This window comes from Mirounga leonina, unplaced genomic scaffold (assembly GCF_011800145.1).
Source record: "Mirounga leonina isolate KUSES-001 unplaced genomic scaffold, KU_Mleo_1.0 Mir_200, whole genome shotgun sequence".
Classification (NCBI taxonomy): Eukaryota; Metazoa; Chordata; class Mammalia; order Carnivora; family Phocidae; genus Mirounga; species Mirounga leonina.
This window is the reverse complement of record NW_023270503.1, coordinates 28,422,987-28,437,417: the sequence shown is the minus strand read 5'-3', so window position 1 is coordinate 28,437,417 and position 14,431 is coordinate 28,422,987. Positions and strand designations below refer to the sequence as shown.

Below are 14,431 nucleotides of genomic sequence, written 5' to 3'. Positions count from 1 at the left end.
TCCAATGAAGTTACTGCACTTCCCCATTTCTAACGATGCAGGAAAGGCCTCAGCTGGGGGTGGGCCGAGGACCCCTGAAACTCCCGGGTGGCGCCATCTCCGCCGGGGGGGGGCGGGCAACAGGCCCGGGCCCCCCCCAGAGCGTCCGCGCAGCCCCCGGCGCCGCGCCTGCCTGCGGGGAGCGGAGCGCGCCTAGCGTCCGCGCTCCGCCTTTTCCCGCGCCCGGCGGGCCCGCCTCCGGGGCGGGACGGGGCGGGTCCCGGCTCGGGAGCCCCCGCCCAGCTGACCCGGCGGCTCTCCCCGCGCAGGCTGCTGCCCCGGCGTGCAGGGCCCGGCAGCCGCCATGTCCGGCCCGTTCGAGCTCTCGGTGCAGGATCTCAACGACCTGCTGTCGGACGGCAGCGGCTGCTACAGCCTGCCGAGCCAGCCCTGCAACGAGGTCACCCCCAGGATCTACGTGGGCAACGCGTGAGTCGCCGCTGGGGCGCCCCGCCCACCCGAAAGCAGGGGTGGGGGCGTCGCGGGCGTGCGGGGGGGGTGGGGGGGCGGTGCGGGGCGTGGTCGCCCTCCGGGAGCACCGCGGGGGCCGGGCAGGGGCTGGAGTCGCCGGCCGCCCCCGCGCGGGGAGCGGAGGGGCTAGATCCCGCCCCGGCCCCGCGCGGTCCTCCCCCTCGCGGGGGGCCCGGATCTTGGGACGCTAGCCAGCCGGGCGTCCGGCCCGAAGCCGTCGCCCGCTAGGGGCTCGGCTTTGGGCGGGGTCGGGCTACCGTGATCACTTAACAGGTGGCCCTCTGTCACCCGGCCGGTCTCCAGCCCGCGCGTCATGTGACAGCTGCCTGGTTCTGCAGTGAGGTCACCGCGGAATGTCTGCCTTCGCTGCCATGGCAACTGGCTGACGTCACACATCGGGCGTGGAACTTTCCTGGCTGGATAGGCTAGATCAAGGAATCGAAATACTCCAAATGAGGGATCCGGAGAGCTGGGCCGGGGTTCCCTCGCTCCTTCCCCTGCCTTCCAGATAGGGTTTGATTTACCGACGCCCTACGCTCTATGGGCCAGGCTCTGCGTGTTGGAAACCCGGAACTAACTTCCTTCTCTCCTTTTATCCAGGAGGAAATGGTGGCCCAGGGTGGTTGAGGGACTGTGAGGACAGGGTCAACGTCTCGTTCATGTCTGTATCCCTGTCCTGTACTAGAACCTGCTGCTTACCCTGCTGAGGGCTGCCACAAAAACGGGGGTCCTCGCGGGGCTAACAGGGGTCCATAGGGCAGATCCCACTTTCATGGGGGACAGGTCTCATCCACTCCATCCCTTCATTCACCGTATGGAGCACCTACTCTGTGTCAGGCACTTGCAGTGCACATTCATGGTGATAGTAATATAGCAATGTTGAATTTGTAATCCACAAGGGAGGTGAATGGGAGCTCACCTTCAGAGTTGTTTTTTTAATCAACCACTGCCTTACAACCATGTGCAGCCTCGTGAGCAGGGACAGCTGCAACAGCCCCAGAGCCTCAGCCAAAGGGCTCAGGGAATTGCAGAGTTCTGAGGATAGTGCCCTGTCCAGACACCCAAGCAGCAAGTAGCCGTGGCACCCTCAGGGACCCTGTGCTCTCGGACAGTTTGGCACATTCAGCTGCCCCTACTTCCTGGGTGGAAACCGAGGTTGTGAATGTCTGGTGGCAGCCAGAGTGGCCAGTGCTGAAGGCCACTGTAGAAAAACACATCCCCTGCCTAATTAATGAATCTGGCTTTGACCTGGCCAGGGGTGTGTTGAGGGGGGCACTCAGCAGGGAGCCAACAAGTGCTCCCTGCCCATTGGGAGCCCCCCTGAACCAAATCAGGGCTCACAGGCAGAGAGGAGCCTGTGTGAGCCTCATTTTCTAGAACTCGGGCTATGCAGTTGATGTGGACATGACAGGCAGAGTGGGGGGGGGGACAGAGCAGGGCTGGTGTCAGGCCTCCTCCCAGCTCAGCCGCCAGTCGCCCGTGTGACCCACGGCTCATCCTCCCACCGTCCTGTGGGGCCGGAGCTCAAGCCCAGGCCTTGCTTCCTCACAGGCTGCTGTGACAGGCAGACGCCATCGAGTCGGAGAAAGCGTTTTGTAAAGTATAACTGCTGTTTGAATTGGGATGTTGTTGGGAGATGAAATAAAGGAGCCCTTTGACTATTCAGATCAAATGTTTTATAACCCCCAGAGTTCTGTTGGCGCCACTCGGTCCCCAAGTGCTTACTCACCCAGGAGGGCTTCAGAGACGTGGCTAGTGCTCTGTGGCGGAAAGGTCCCTCCGGGGACTGGAGGGGCTGCCGTACTTTGTGATCCAAGGAAGGAGGCTGCCTCGGATGCGCTGATGTCCTTCTTTTTCACTGATTCACTACATAGTCACTCAGCACCTACTGTGTGCTATGTGCTGTAGCAGGTGCTGGGCAGGCAGACCGGGTTACTCCCTCTAGGAGCTCAGAACAAATAAGCACAATCAGGCATTAGAAGAGCACGGACCACAGTGTCACGCTCTGTCTATAGGACCGCTCATTTAACACAGCCAGCCCAGGGGGTATCAGCCCCATTTGACTGACAGGGAAACTGAGTCACCAAAAGGTTAGTGGCTTGCTCAAGGTCACCTGGCTGGTAAGTCTGAGGGTTGGATTCAGACCCAGGCAGTCTGGCTCTAGAGCCCATTTTGAGCCACTGGGTTGTATGACCACCACAGGATAGGGGAGCATGATGCCAGATGGGATGGAGGGGCGATTGGGACATACTGCAGAGGGTGGTGAAAAATGAGAGGGTGTGTGTCCATGGAGAAGCTCTAGAAGGGCATTCCAGAGAGAGGGAACAACATGGGCATGAAACGCCCCAGCTATTTGGGGAAGCTGCGGGTAATTAGATATGCCTGGAGGGAGGGAGGTGGGTCATAAGATGAGGGGAAGCCGGCAGGGGCCAAGCGTGGACGGTTCCTAGCTTTGCCAGGAGACTTAGAATCTCCTCCATCTTCCTCCCCCCCGGGGCTGCCAGTTGGTAAGTTAATCATCCCCTGTTGCTGTCTCCTGTCCAGGTCTGTGGCACAAGACATCCCCAAGCTGCAGAAACTAGGCATCACCCATGTGCTGAATGCTGCTGAGGGCAGGTCCTTCATGCACGTCAACACCAATGCCAACTTCTACAAGGACTCCGGTATCACCTACCTGGGCATCAAGGCCAACGACACGCAGGAGTTCAACCTCAGCGCCTACTTTGAAAGGGCTGCAGACTTCATCGACCAGGCCTTGGCTCAAAAGAATGGTAAGTCACCTGCAGTCCAGGGAACAAGGCAAGGCAGCTTTGACTAGACTTTTTTTCTAGAAAACAGGCCCACAGCCAGCTTCCTCCTGGAACCTGTCAAGAGGCCCCACGTTACACAAGATGTACAAACCTTTCTCCCAGTGGCAGCCTCTGGGGTCCTGGTGTTTGAGTGGACTTTGGGAGTTCATTTCTAGCCACTCCCCGCCATGCCCCCAATTCAAATAGGTGCAGCAGTAACGATTTATCTTCTGTGATAAGAAGTGCTGAGGTGTTGGAGCTCTGGGGCTGGTTGATTCAGCAGCTCAGTGGCGGCATCTTCCCCCCCCGCCACCTTCCGGGCTCTCCCCTAGTGGTCCCAAGATGGCAGTGGCAGACCCAGTCACCACACCCTGGCAGGACGAAGTACAGCAAAAGACCTGGCAGCCATCTCTTCCTCATGTTTCTTCCTTTATTTAAAGAGCAAGTAGAAGGGCACCTGGGTGGCTCAGTCGGTTAAGCGTCTTGCCTTCAGCTCAGGTCATGATCCCAGGGTCCTGGGATCGAGCCCCATGTCGAGCTCCCTGCTCAGCAGAGGGGGTCTGCTTCTCCCTCCCCCTCTGCTCCTCTGCCCGGCTCATGCTCTCTCTCTCTCTCAAATAAATACATAAAATCTTAAAAATAAGTAAATAAAAATAAAGAGCAAGTAGAAGGGTCCTGAGAAACCCCTCAGTGGGGTTCTCACATCTCACTGGCTGGAGTTGGCTTACATGAGTGCCCGGCCGGGGGAATGGGGCAGCCATGACTGGCTTAGGCTGGTGCTCAGCAAGCTACGGCCCACAGGCCACATCTTCCAGCCACTTTCTAAATGCTTCCTGCAGCACAAATCTAAGACTGAAGGAGAACTGCTGAGGCACTGGCAGGCAGGCAGGCCGCCCCCCCGGGGGAAGCCCTAGAAGGCAGAGGGCAGACATCAGTTGAGCGGGCCGGGCCACCTGCCCTTTCTGCTTTTAGCTTGTTCCTCTCAGTGTCTGCCTTTACCTTCAGGCTGCATCCCCCAGCCTCTTCCTCCCTGACTCACAGCCTTCTCAGGGGGAGGTGAGCCCCGTGAAGGTGCAGTCGGCCTTGTCCCCCTGCTTCTGGCCTGTCTCTGCTTCTTGTGCCCAGCAGCCTCCCCCTGGAATGATTTCCAGTGACCAGTGTGGACTAGACGCTGGTTATCTCATGTCTGGGGCTCAGGAGGGAAGTTTTATCACCCGGGAAATCTGTAGGCTCTATTGTCAGCCCCTTCATGGTCCTTCACGGTCTCATGTATGTCACCCCCTCCATTCCGGCTGTACTGAGTTCCTGTGTAGATGGGAACAAGCGGCCCAGTTAAGGGGATGGATTTTTTTTTTTTTTTTTAAGATTTTATTTATTTATTTGACAGAGAGAGAGACAGCGAGAGAGGGAACACAGGCAGGGGGAGTGGGAGAGGGAGAAGCAGGCTTCCCGCCGAGCAGGGAGCCCAATGTGGGGCTCGATCCCAGGACCCTGGGATCATGACCTGAGCCGAAGGCAGACGCTTAACGACTGAGCCACCCAGGCGCCCCAAGGGGATGGATTTTGCTCTTCTTGTATGTGGATTGGTCATCCACTTGGGGAACTTAGAGCTTTCTGACTTTGTTTCCCCTTCCCCTACCACTAGGAACAGACTTTGAATTCTTGTGACCTCCTGCCTTAGCAGGAGGTGGCATGGGCTAAGTTGTCAGTCTGGAAAGTTCTCTCTGCCTCTCCCTCCCTTGTCTTCTGGCAAACTCCACCTTGTGCCTTAGCACCGGGCATAGTGTTCTGTCTTCAATGAAGCCTGCCCTCAGGCTGGGTCCACTCTGTCCCTGTCTGTCTCCCCAGCACACGATGTAGCATTGGGCGCGTAGCACATACACTGCAAATAATTACCGAGTGAGTGACAAAAATGAATTCCGTGGGCTCTGATGCCAAGTGTAAATGCCTCTAGGATTGACTGGCTGAGTGAGTGAACAGAAGGCCACTGGCCTCCCGCAGGGTGCAGGGCTCAGGGGAGCCAGGCGCCCCTCACTTTGGAGAAGTGGGATGAGCCAGGAGTGCTCAGAGGAGGAAGCAATCACTTCCTGGCTGGATCAAGGGAGGCTTATATGGAGGAGGTGTTATCTGGGTGGGGCCTGGAGGGATGGGAGTCAGACCTTCTCCTTCCCCGTCGGCTCTGTGAGTCCTGGGCAGCTGAGTATCTACCAGGTGGTGAGGCAGCGGCTCTGCAGAGGGTCCCCTTGCCAGGGCCTGGGCAGGGAGAACCCCACTGCGCATCCTTTGGGTATATTGGCTAGAGAGGGAATGGGCAGGAGAGTGGCGGACTCCCCCTTCCTGCTTGGGAGGCACGGGGAGAATAGAGTCCTGTTTTGGGGGTAGGGTGATGGGAACAGAAGAGACTCTGTCTGATTCTGGGCCAGCAGATTTCCTTCAAAATAATGGCAGGATGGAGGCATTGGTGGATAATCATTCACTTGGCTAGTCAGCAAATACTTATTGAGCACCAAGTGCGTACAAGAGGTTGGAGGGCCTCCAGAAATCAATACCCCACAGCCCTTGCCTGTAAGGCACACGCAGTCTGGTGGAGGAGGGTAGATCTATGTGTGGCCAGCAGTGGTACAGAGCCCAGGCCGCTGTCGTGGAAGGTTCTGGGCGCCACCAGACGACTCCTGTTGCTGGCTAGGAGTTCATTATTGAGTGCTTGCATATGCCAGGCATTAGCCTAAGGGCCTTATATGACGCTTCCTTCAGTCCCCTAACAACACTGTGCAATGGGTAGTATTAACACGGATGGGGAAATCGAAGTGTGGGGGGTTAGGTGGGTCACAGAGTTCATAAGCAGTGTACTGGTGGGCAAAACAGAACCAATAGAATAAATAGGTATTTTTATTTTAAGGAATGGGCTCACATGATTGTAGGATCTGGCAAATCTGAAATCTGTAGGGCAGAGTGGCAGGCTGGAAATTCGGGGCCAGGCTTCTTTATTATAGCCTTGAGGCAGAAGTTTTTCTTCTCCAGCGAACCTCACTTTTTGCTCTTAAGATCTTTAACTGATTGGGTGAGGCCCATCCACTTGATTAAGGGCAGTCTCCTTTACTGAAGGTCAGCTGATAGTTGGGTTAATTACATCCAGGAAATACCTTCTAGACTAGTGTTTGCCCAAGCAACTGGGCATGGTAGACAAGCCGAGTTGACACATGTAACCATTGCAACCAGCAAGTTAAAAGTTAAACCCACATTCATATGACTTCAAAGGTTTTGGTTCTTTTTTTTTTTTTAAGATTTATTTTTCAGCACGCCAGGGTGGCTCATTCAATTGAGAGTCGCACTCTTGGTTTTGGCTCAGGTCATGAGCTCAGGTTCCTGAGATGGAACCTTGCCTCTGGCTCTGCGCTCAGCAGGGAGTCTGCTTCCCCTCTCCCTAGCCCTCTGCCCCCCCACCTCCTAGCCCCCGTCCCTGGCTCACACACGCACGTGCTCTTTCTCTCTCTCAAAAAAAGATGTATTTATTTATTTATTTGAGAGAAAGAGAGTGTGTGTGCACATGTGCCCCTCGGGGAGGGGGGAGGGGGGAGGTTCGGCGCAGGGCTCAGTCTCATGACCCTCAGACTGTGACATGAACCGAAATCAAGAGTCAGACGCTCAACCAACTGAGCCACCCAGGCGCCCCAAAGATTTTGGTTCTAAATCCCTATGCTGACAAAGGAAATACTTGAACTGGGGTTTTAAGGGATGAGTAGGAGTTTGCCAGGTGGCCAAGAGAGAGACTATGTTCCAGGTAGAGGGAATGACACGTGCAGATGTGGAAAAGCATGGGAAGGTATCAGGGCTGTGGGCACTTGGCCTTATAAGCCATACCTTGGAGACTAGAAGTCCTGCAAAGGGTGACAGGTTGTATTTGAATTTTAGAAAGCCCCTTCCGGCTTCTGGGGGCAGTGTGGATTGGTGGTGGTGAGGGTAAAGCGAGAGCTCTGTTTGGAGGTGTGGAGGGGGTGGAGGTGAAGGTGATGAGGACCTGAACTAAGGCTCTGTGGTGGGAGGGGTGATGGCCGAGAGAAGCCAAGGCTTGTGGGTCCCAGGGGCCCCCCCCAGTGGAAATGCAATGTGCTGGGACTTGCTGATGCTTTCTTTCACCAAATGCTGGGAATGCAGTGGGGAGCAAAACGGTCAGACGCCCCTGCCTTGTGGAGCTTCCCCTTTTCAGGCAAAGCTGACAGCAAACAAGTGAAAAAAGATTTCCGGCCTGTGTGGCGGGGGGCGCTAAAGCAGCGGTGGGGGAAGGGCTGGGAGTCGGGGGGGGGGGGGGGGGGGGCTGGTGTGGGAGGGGGGGGGGGGGGGCAGGTCGGGGGGGGGGGGGGGGTTGTGGCTTTAGAGAGGGTGGGTCGGGGAGCAGACACCTGGGGAAAGAGGTTTGCAGGCTGAGAGGCCCGCTGTCTGTAGAGACAGAGAGGAGGAGGTGACTTCAGAAGGGGGGGCCGGATTGCATCAGGCCTAGTGGGCCATGGGAGGGGGGCCGGCGTGAGAGGGTGTTTTTGTTTGTGTGTTTTGATTTTTCTGTCCCTGTGTTTGTATTTGACATGCATGTTCCTTTTATTTTCCTAAACTGCTTTGTTGAGGTATAATTGACATTCAACAAATCACAAGTATTTAAAGCCTACAATTTGGGGCGCCTGGGTGGCTAAGTCGTTGAGCGTCTGCCTTCGGCTCAGGTCATGATCCCAGGGTCCTGGGATCGAGCCCCACATTGGGCTCCCTGCTTGGCAGGAAGCCTGGGAAGCCTGCTTCTCCCTCTCCCACTCCCGCTGCTTGTGTTCCCTCTCTCGCTATGTCTCTCTGTCAAATAAATAAAATCTTTAAAAAAAAAAAAAAAAGCCTACACTTTGACATTTTGACATAGGTCCACACCTGTGAGACCATCACCGCAAGCGCAATAGTGGGCCCGCCCGTCACCCCCCAGCCCTGGCGTTTCCTCAGGTGCCTCTGTGATCCCTCCCCTCCGTCCCCTCCGCCTTCCTTTCCTAAGCAACCACGGCTCTGCTTTCTGTCACCAGACATGAGTGTATGTTTTGTAGACTTTTGTATACATGGAATTACGCGGCGGGTTCGCTTTCTTGGCCTGGCCCCTCTCGGTATAATTGCTGTGAGTTCCATCCGTGTGGCTGCACGTGGCCGTAGCTCTTTCCTGTTTAATGCTGACGAGTTTTTCCATCTTGCGGGTGTGTCCCAGTTTGTCTGTTCACCTGCTGGTGGACATTTGGGTCATTTCTATGTTGTTTTTTTAAGATTTTATTTTATTATTTGATAGAGAGGGAGGGAGAGAGAGAGAGAGCATGAGTGGGGGTAGGAGCAGAGGGAGAAACAGAGACTCCCTGCTGAGCAGGACTCGATCCCAGGACCCTGAGATCATGACCTGAGCCGAAGGCAGATAGATGCTTCACCGACTGGGCCACCCAGTGGCCCCATATGTTTTGCTTTTGATGGAAATACCAAATTCAGGGGTGCCTGGGTGGCCCAGGCACCCCTCCTTCTTGTTATTTATCTGTCCTGCTATTGATGGGCCTTTGGGAGCTGCCAGTGGGGGCCGTTATGAACAGCGCCGCCCTCTGAATATTCTGGCACGTGTCTTTTGGGGACACGCGTGCACCTCCCCGCTGGGCCGTAGGGCTTGCATGCGTTCCACTTGAGTACGTACGGCCCCACCATCGGCCAGAGTGACAGCCCCGCCCTGCACAGCCGGAGAGAGAAGTCCTGCTTCTCCACATCCTCACTGATGCTCTGTGTTTTCCATCTTTTTCCACACGGGTGGGGACACAAGGGCGTCTTGTTGTACTTTTCACTGGCGCTGCCCCGGAAGAGTTCTGACTCGAGTCGGGCTGTGTGCGGACGGCCCCAGCTCCAGCTTGTGTGCCCCTGTTTCTTTCTTTTTTTTTTTTAAAGATTTTTTATTTATTTATTTGACAGAGAAAGACACAGCGAGAGAGGGAACACAAACGGGGAGTGGGAGAGGGAGAAGCAGACTCCCCGCTGAGCAGGGAGCCCGATGCGGGACTTGATCCAGGGACTCCAGGATCATGACCTGAGCCGAAGGCAGTCGCTTAACCAACTGAGCCACCCAGGCGCCCCAACCCCTGTTTCTTTTTCAGGCCGGGTCCTCGTCCACTGCCGGGAAGGTTACAGCCGCTCCCCAACCCTCGTTATCGCCTACCTCATGATGCGTCAGAAGATGGATGTCAAGTCTGCCCTGAGCATCGTGAGGCAGAACCGTGAGATCGGCCCCAACGATGGTTTCCTGGCCCAACTCTGCCAGCTCAATGACAAACTAGTCAAGGAGGGGAAGTTGAAACTCTAGGGCACTCCTGCTGCCTCTTGTCTAGAGGCAGGGAGGGGAAGCCCTGGTCCAGGTGCCCCAAGCCACCATGTTTAGGAAACACAGTGTAACCTGCTCCCAGCATCACCAGGCACTTGCCCACAAGTCTGTCCCAACACAGCCCTGGGCCACTTTCCCCCTGGGGAGCATATAAAGAAGCTTGCTAAGGAAGGCATTGTCGCTCCCTGGTGTGTCCTGTGCCTACAGTTTATGATGCCCTCTCCCTGAGGTGGGGGCGCAGAGGGGGAAGGCCTGTGATGTGCATGTTTCTCCTGGATGGCCCAAGGCAGGAGGTCTGTGGGAGTATAAGGCTCGAGATGCCCCCAGGGGCCCCTCCTGACCTCCGTTGCCCCCTGCCTCCCTCCCCCGCTCCCTGGCACCCACCCCTGGGTCCTCTCCTGAGTGGGGACCTCAGCACCTCGAGCCCTGTAAGGGAACTATGCAAACGCAGGCCCCTCTCTCCCCACCATGCCTGTGTCCCCCGGCTCCTCCCCACCGCCCACACCTTGTTCATAGGCAGAGGCACGTTGTGAGGTCTGAAGCTGGCCCCGTGGCCGGCAGTTAGTGGGTGGAAATTCCCATGAAGAGACTGCATTTTAAGTATTTCAGTAGGATTAAAGATACCCAAACAAAGAGGCCATCAGGTGGGCAGACATTCCCCTGGAGGACTCCTGTAAGTCCATAGTTTCTCAAATGCGAATCTTTGGAGGGCTTGCATTCAGAATCCGCTGCTTTGGAATATTTCCCTTGGACTGCTCTCAGTCACTTGGATTGTTAGAAGAGCGATGCCTTTGGGCATGGTTTTATTCTATTCTATTTTGTTTTTATTTTTTTATTTTATTTTATTTTATTTTATTTTAGAAAACAGGGTGTTGAAGTTCCAGCCTTTTTAAAAACCCCACCATTTGAAGAATTACAGAGGTTTTGTCCTGAATTACAGTGTTGGCAAGCTCAGACCACTCATGCTTAACTGCTTTTTGTCTTGGTTGCTATTCCAAGGACAGAAGGAGGAGGTTGGCCGATTACAGGGTGGGTGTGTGGGTGTGTAGGGGGGTGTGTGTCAGAAACACAGCCAGAGGATGGAGGAGCAGGCTCTCACCCCACCCACTTTTAGGTAGTTCTTAGGGCTCTGTGGTGCCAAGAAAGATCCTGGAGCCCTAAGAGCAAAAATGACTCAGCCAGGCCGAAATGAAACACGGCGGAGCCTCCAAATGGAGACTTTACTGGCGGTAGAGCAAACATACCAACTGGAACCACCTTTTTTTAGGACTAATTTCAGGATGACGTCAGAATGCACAGCATTCACGCTCACGCGTGTGTGCACATTCGTCAGAATTTAGGAGTTTTGTTTTGAACATAGTCTTGTTAGGACTTCAAATGACTGTTGCCATGGAAAGTGATGCACTCCTGTCGTCTTCAGGTTCCCCAACAGCAGGGGAGGTGGTTCTCAGCCATCCCCCCCAGCTCCTAGCACAAGAGGTCTAGAACAGCTGGCTGAATTAAACATTTTTTTTTTTTGAGCCCCAGATATATGTAGGGTATTGTTCTGGCAGGTGTATCAAGCTCCCAGAAACCTGAATTCATGGTAGGATCACTTGCAAGGATTTGCAAAAGGAGTCTTAGCAGAAATGAAAAACCAAGGACTTTAGTCGAGTCTTTAAAATTCAGTGGTAAATGGAAATTCAGGCAGTGCTAACCTGTCGAGGTGGGGAATGTGCCTTTTTCAGAGTTGACCAGGGGCGTCCGGCTAGACGAGGAGAAGCAGGGTGCCACAGGGCCTCGCTCCCGGGTGTCGTGGCCTCTCCCGCCACAGGGCCAGCAGTGCGGGGCCTGGACGGTCCCTTTCCTCTGTGACCACAGCCACCCTGAACAAACCAGGATCTGTCGCCTTTTCCAGATACCGGACTGCCCACATAGACCCACCTCAGTAAAATGGCCATCCTCTAACCCGTGCACCTCACCTCAGTTTCCAGAGAACCATCCCACTTAATCTAACTTGATCCTTCCAATAACCCTGTCAAGTTGGTAGAGCTTATTCATGTATTGTGACCTTTTAAGAAAAAGGAACTGGGGTTCGGACTGATGGAGGGCATGGCACCTGGGCTGTGCCGGCTCTAAGGAAGAGCTGAGGCCAGATTTCAGGTTTGCTGCTCCCTGAAGCTGAATCCTTTGTCCCATACTACGCTCCTCACCAAGGAAGGAGCCCCCTGGGAGTGTCCAGGTGCGCTGCATATGCCCTTGACCCAGCCCGTGTGCGCAAGAGCCAGTTTTGTAGACGGAGTACAACCATTCAAGCTGGGGTGCCACGGCAGGGCGGGGGGGTGTCTGGAAGAGGCGGGGAGGGAGTTGATACAAACCCATCCCGGCTCCAGGAAAAGGAAGCAAAAAGCATGGGTCCCCGATTCGGTTAGAATGTGTGGCTCTTCCTCCAGGATGCATGTAGCATCCCTAAGTTGGAGCTTTCCGCTCTACTTCTGGAAGAGGCTCCGGGACTGGGGCGAGGGCTCCCCCTCCCACGCTCAGGAAGTGGTCACTCCATAGGACAGCCATAGCTACTCAGGCTAGTTAGCCAGGACCTCTGGAAGGCCTTTCTGTGGGGGCATGAGGGAGAACAGGTCATTGGGAGAATTACTGCCTTTACTTGGGGGCTACTTTTATGCTGATAACTGGGGATTTCTTGGTAGTCTTTGGCCCCAGAAACCCTATCTTTACTTCATGAGATCTAGCTCCTAATTTTTGAGTTAAAATAAAATTCTATTGTGTAAGAGCCAGCACGTGCCCACGGCCAGTGGAAGCTGTTTCTGGATGGCTTTCTACCCCTGGGAAGTGATGGAATAGGAACTCAGGGTGCCCTTACCCTCCCCCCTGACCTGATCCCTTTCTTTGACTAGCAGACCCCCACCTAGGTCAAATTAGAGCACCAAATGGTTTTCTACTCAAGTCTAAAAGCAGTACACTTTCCACAGGCTGGTCTGTTTCTCTGCCACTCTGAGTTATCTGGAGAGCAGAAACCACCATCTGTCAGACCAGGGGACTCATCTAGAAGGCCTCTAAGGTCCCTTTGGCTCTGACACTGTAGGATTCTCAGAATCCCCACCTGGAATTTACCGCCACCTGGGAATTACAGGGGATGTAATAATATGACGACCAGCAGGTGGCACTGTGTTCCACCCATGGTGATGGATGCTTTTTGAAAGGGAATGTTGGTGCCCTTTTGTGTCACAAGTTAATGTTAAGATGCTAATGTTTTAATCCAAATAAGCACTGATCTTATAATAGGAAGATATGCGCTTTCCTCGCAGGAGATTTTCTGTCGTAAAACCGGTATCAAGAACCACTGAAGAGCCAACAGTGTGGGTCTTACCAAGTCAAGACTTTATCCTGATTGGAAGTAGAAGCCCTCTCCAGCTGAGAGAGCAGAGCCGTTGGAAGCTTAATTTATCTCCTGTCAGCTTTCAGGGTAATTTGATTGTGAAAGCGTGAGTTTCCTGGACAGAAAAGGGGAAGGTATTAAGTTGGTTTTAAAGGAAAGTAAGTTTAATGTCTGTTGTATCACCAATCAGTGTTAAAGCACTAACTGTAACCAAAATAAATGTCTTACATTACATAGAAATGGTCTTTTTTGTCCTTATCACTGCTGATTTTCTCTGATGCGCTTACGTTTGCTTTTGTCTAACTTTCAAAAATAAGTATCATCTAAAAATGAACCCTCCCGGGCGCCTGGGTGGCTCAGTCATTAAGCGTCTGCCTTCGGCTCAGGTCATGATCCCAGGGTCCTGGGATCGAGCCCTGCATCGGGCTCCCTGCTCCGTGGGAAGCCTGCTTCTCCCTCTCCCACTCCCCCTGCTTGTGTTCCCTCTCTCGCTGTGTCTCTCTCTGTCAAATAAATAAAATGTTTAAAAAAATAAAATAAAAATTAACCCTCCCGAACTCATTCTCAGTCCCTAGATGATTATATTTATGCAGTAGATGTTGATTAAACTTATCTTGCCAGTACCAGAAATTTCCCGTGATAGGAATAATCTTTTTATTTATTTAGTTTCTAAAAAACTGCAGCTTTTTTGAGGGATAATTGACTGGAATATTCTTGAATAGAGAGGCCCATCCTAAATGAGGGAGGTAGATCTATGTTCCTAAGAGAGTAGGAGACTGGGGGTGACAATCTCAAGCTGGCTTCACATGAAGATGATTAGGGCTTGAATGGTCCTGCAAATGGGCAGGCCCCAAAACATAGCCCTGCCCCCAGATGCCTTAAACTCCGCCATTAGCCTTTATCTCCCTTATAATAAGCATTGGCTTTTTTTCTCTGAACAAAAAACTCAAAAGAGTTTTGCCAGACTTCATTCTTTTTCAAGAATGAAAACACTCGTGCCCTTTCTCCCTGACAGAAAAAAAACTCTTTGTGGGGCACCTGGGTGGCTCAGTCAGTGAAGCGTCAGCCTTCAGCTCAGATCATGATCCCGGGGTCCTGGGATCGAGTCCCACTCCCTGCTCAGGGGGGAGCCTTCTTCTCCCTCTGCTTGTGCTCGCTCACTCTCTCTGACAAATAAATAGAATCTTAAAAAAAAGAAAAATCCCATGCATATGTAAGTACACATACATGTGTCTGTGTATATAGAGATCTCCACGGAAAATGTTCTGCATTTGCTTTTGTGCTTAACAAACCGTTGTTTCTTATAGCACCATTCGTTTTACTAGCTACCTAGCATTCCCTTGTGTATGGTGTGCTGTGATTTCTGTCTACTCTAATTTTAAAGGTCCA

At 53.6% G+C, this 14,431-nt stretch overlaps 1 protein-coding gene across 1 annotated transcript; it reads left to right on the top strand.

The window, feature by feature from the left end:
- Positions 1 to 280: 280 nt before the first annotated feature.
- Positions 281 to 13,282, top strand: DUSP3 (dual specificity phosphatase 3). Its single transcript, XM_035027225.1, has 3 exons — positions 281 to 468; positions 3,055 to 3,281; positions 9,446 to 13,282. The coding sequence occupies exons 1-3, from the start codon at positions 344 to 346 to the stop codon at positions 9,649 to 9,651; spliced, it is 558 nt and encodes a 185-aa protein (XP_034883116.1). The 5' UTR covers positions 281 to 343; the 3' UTR covers positions 9,652 to 13,282.
- The last annotated feature ends 1,149 nt before the right edge of the window (positions 13,283 to 14,431 follow it).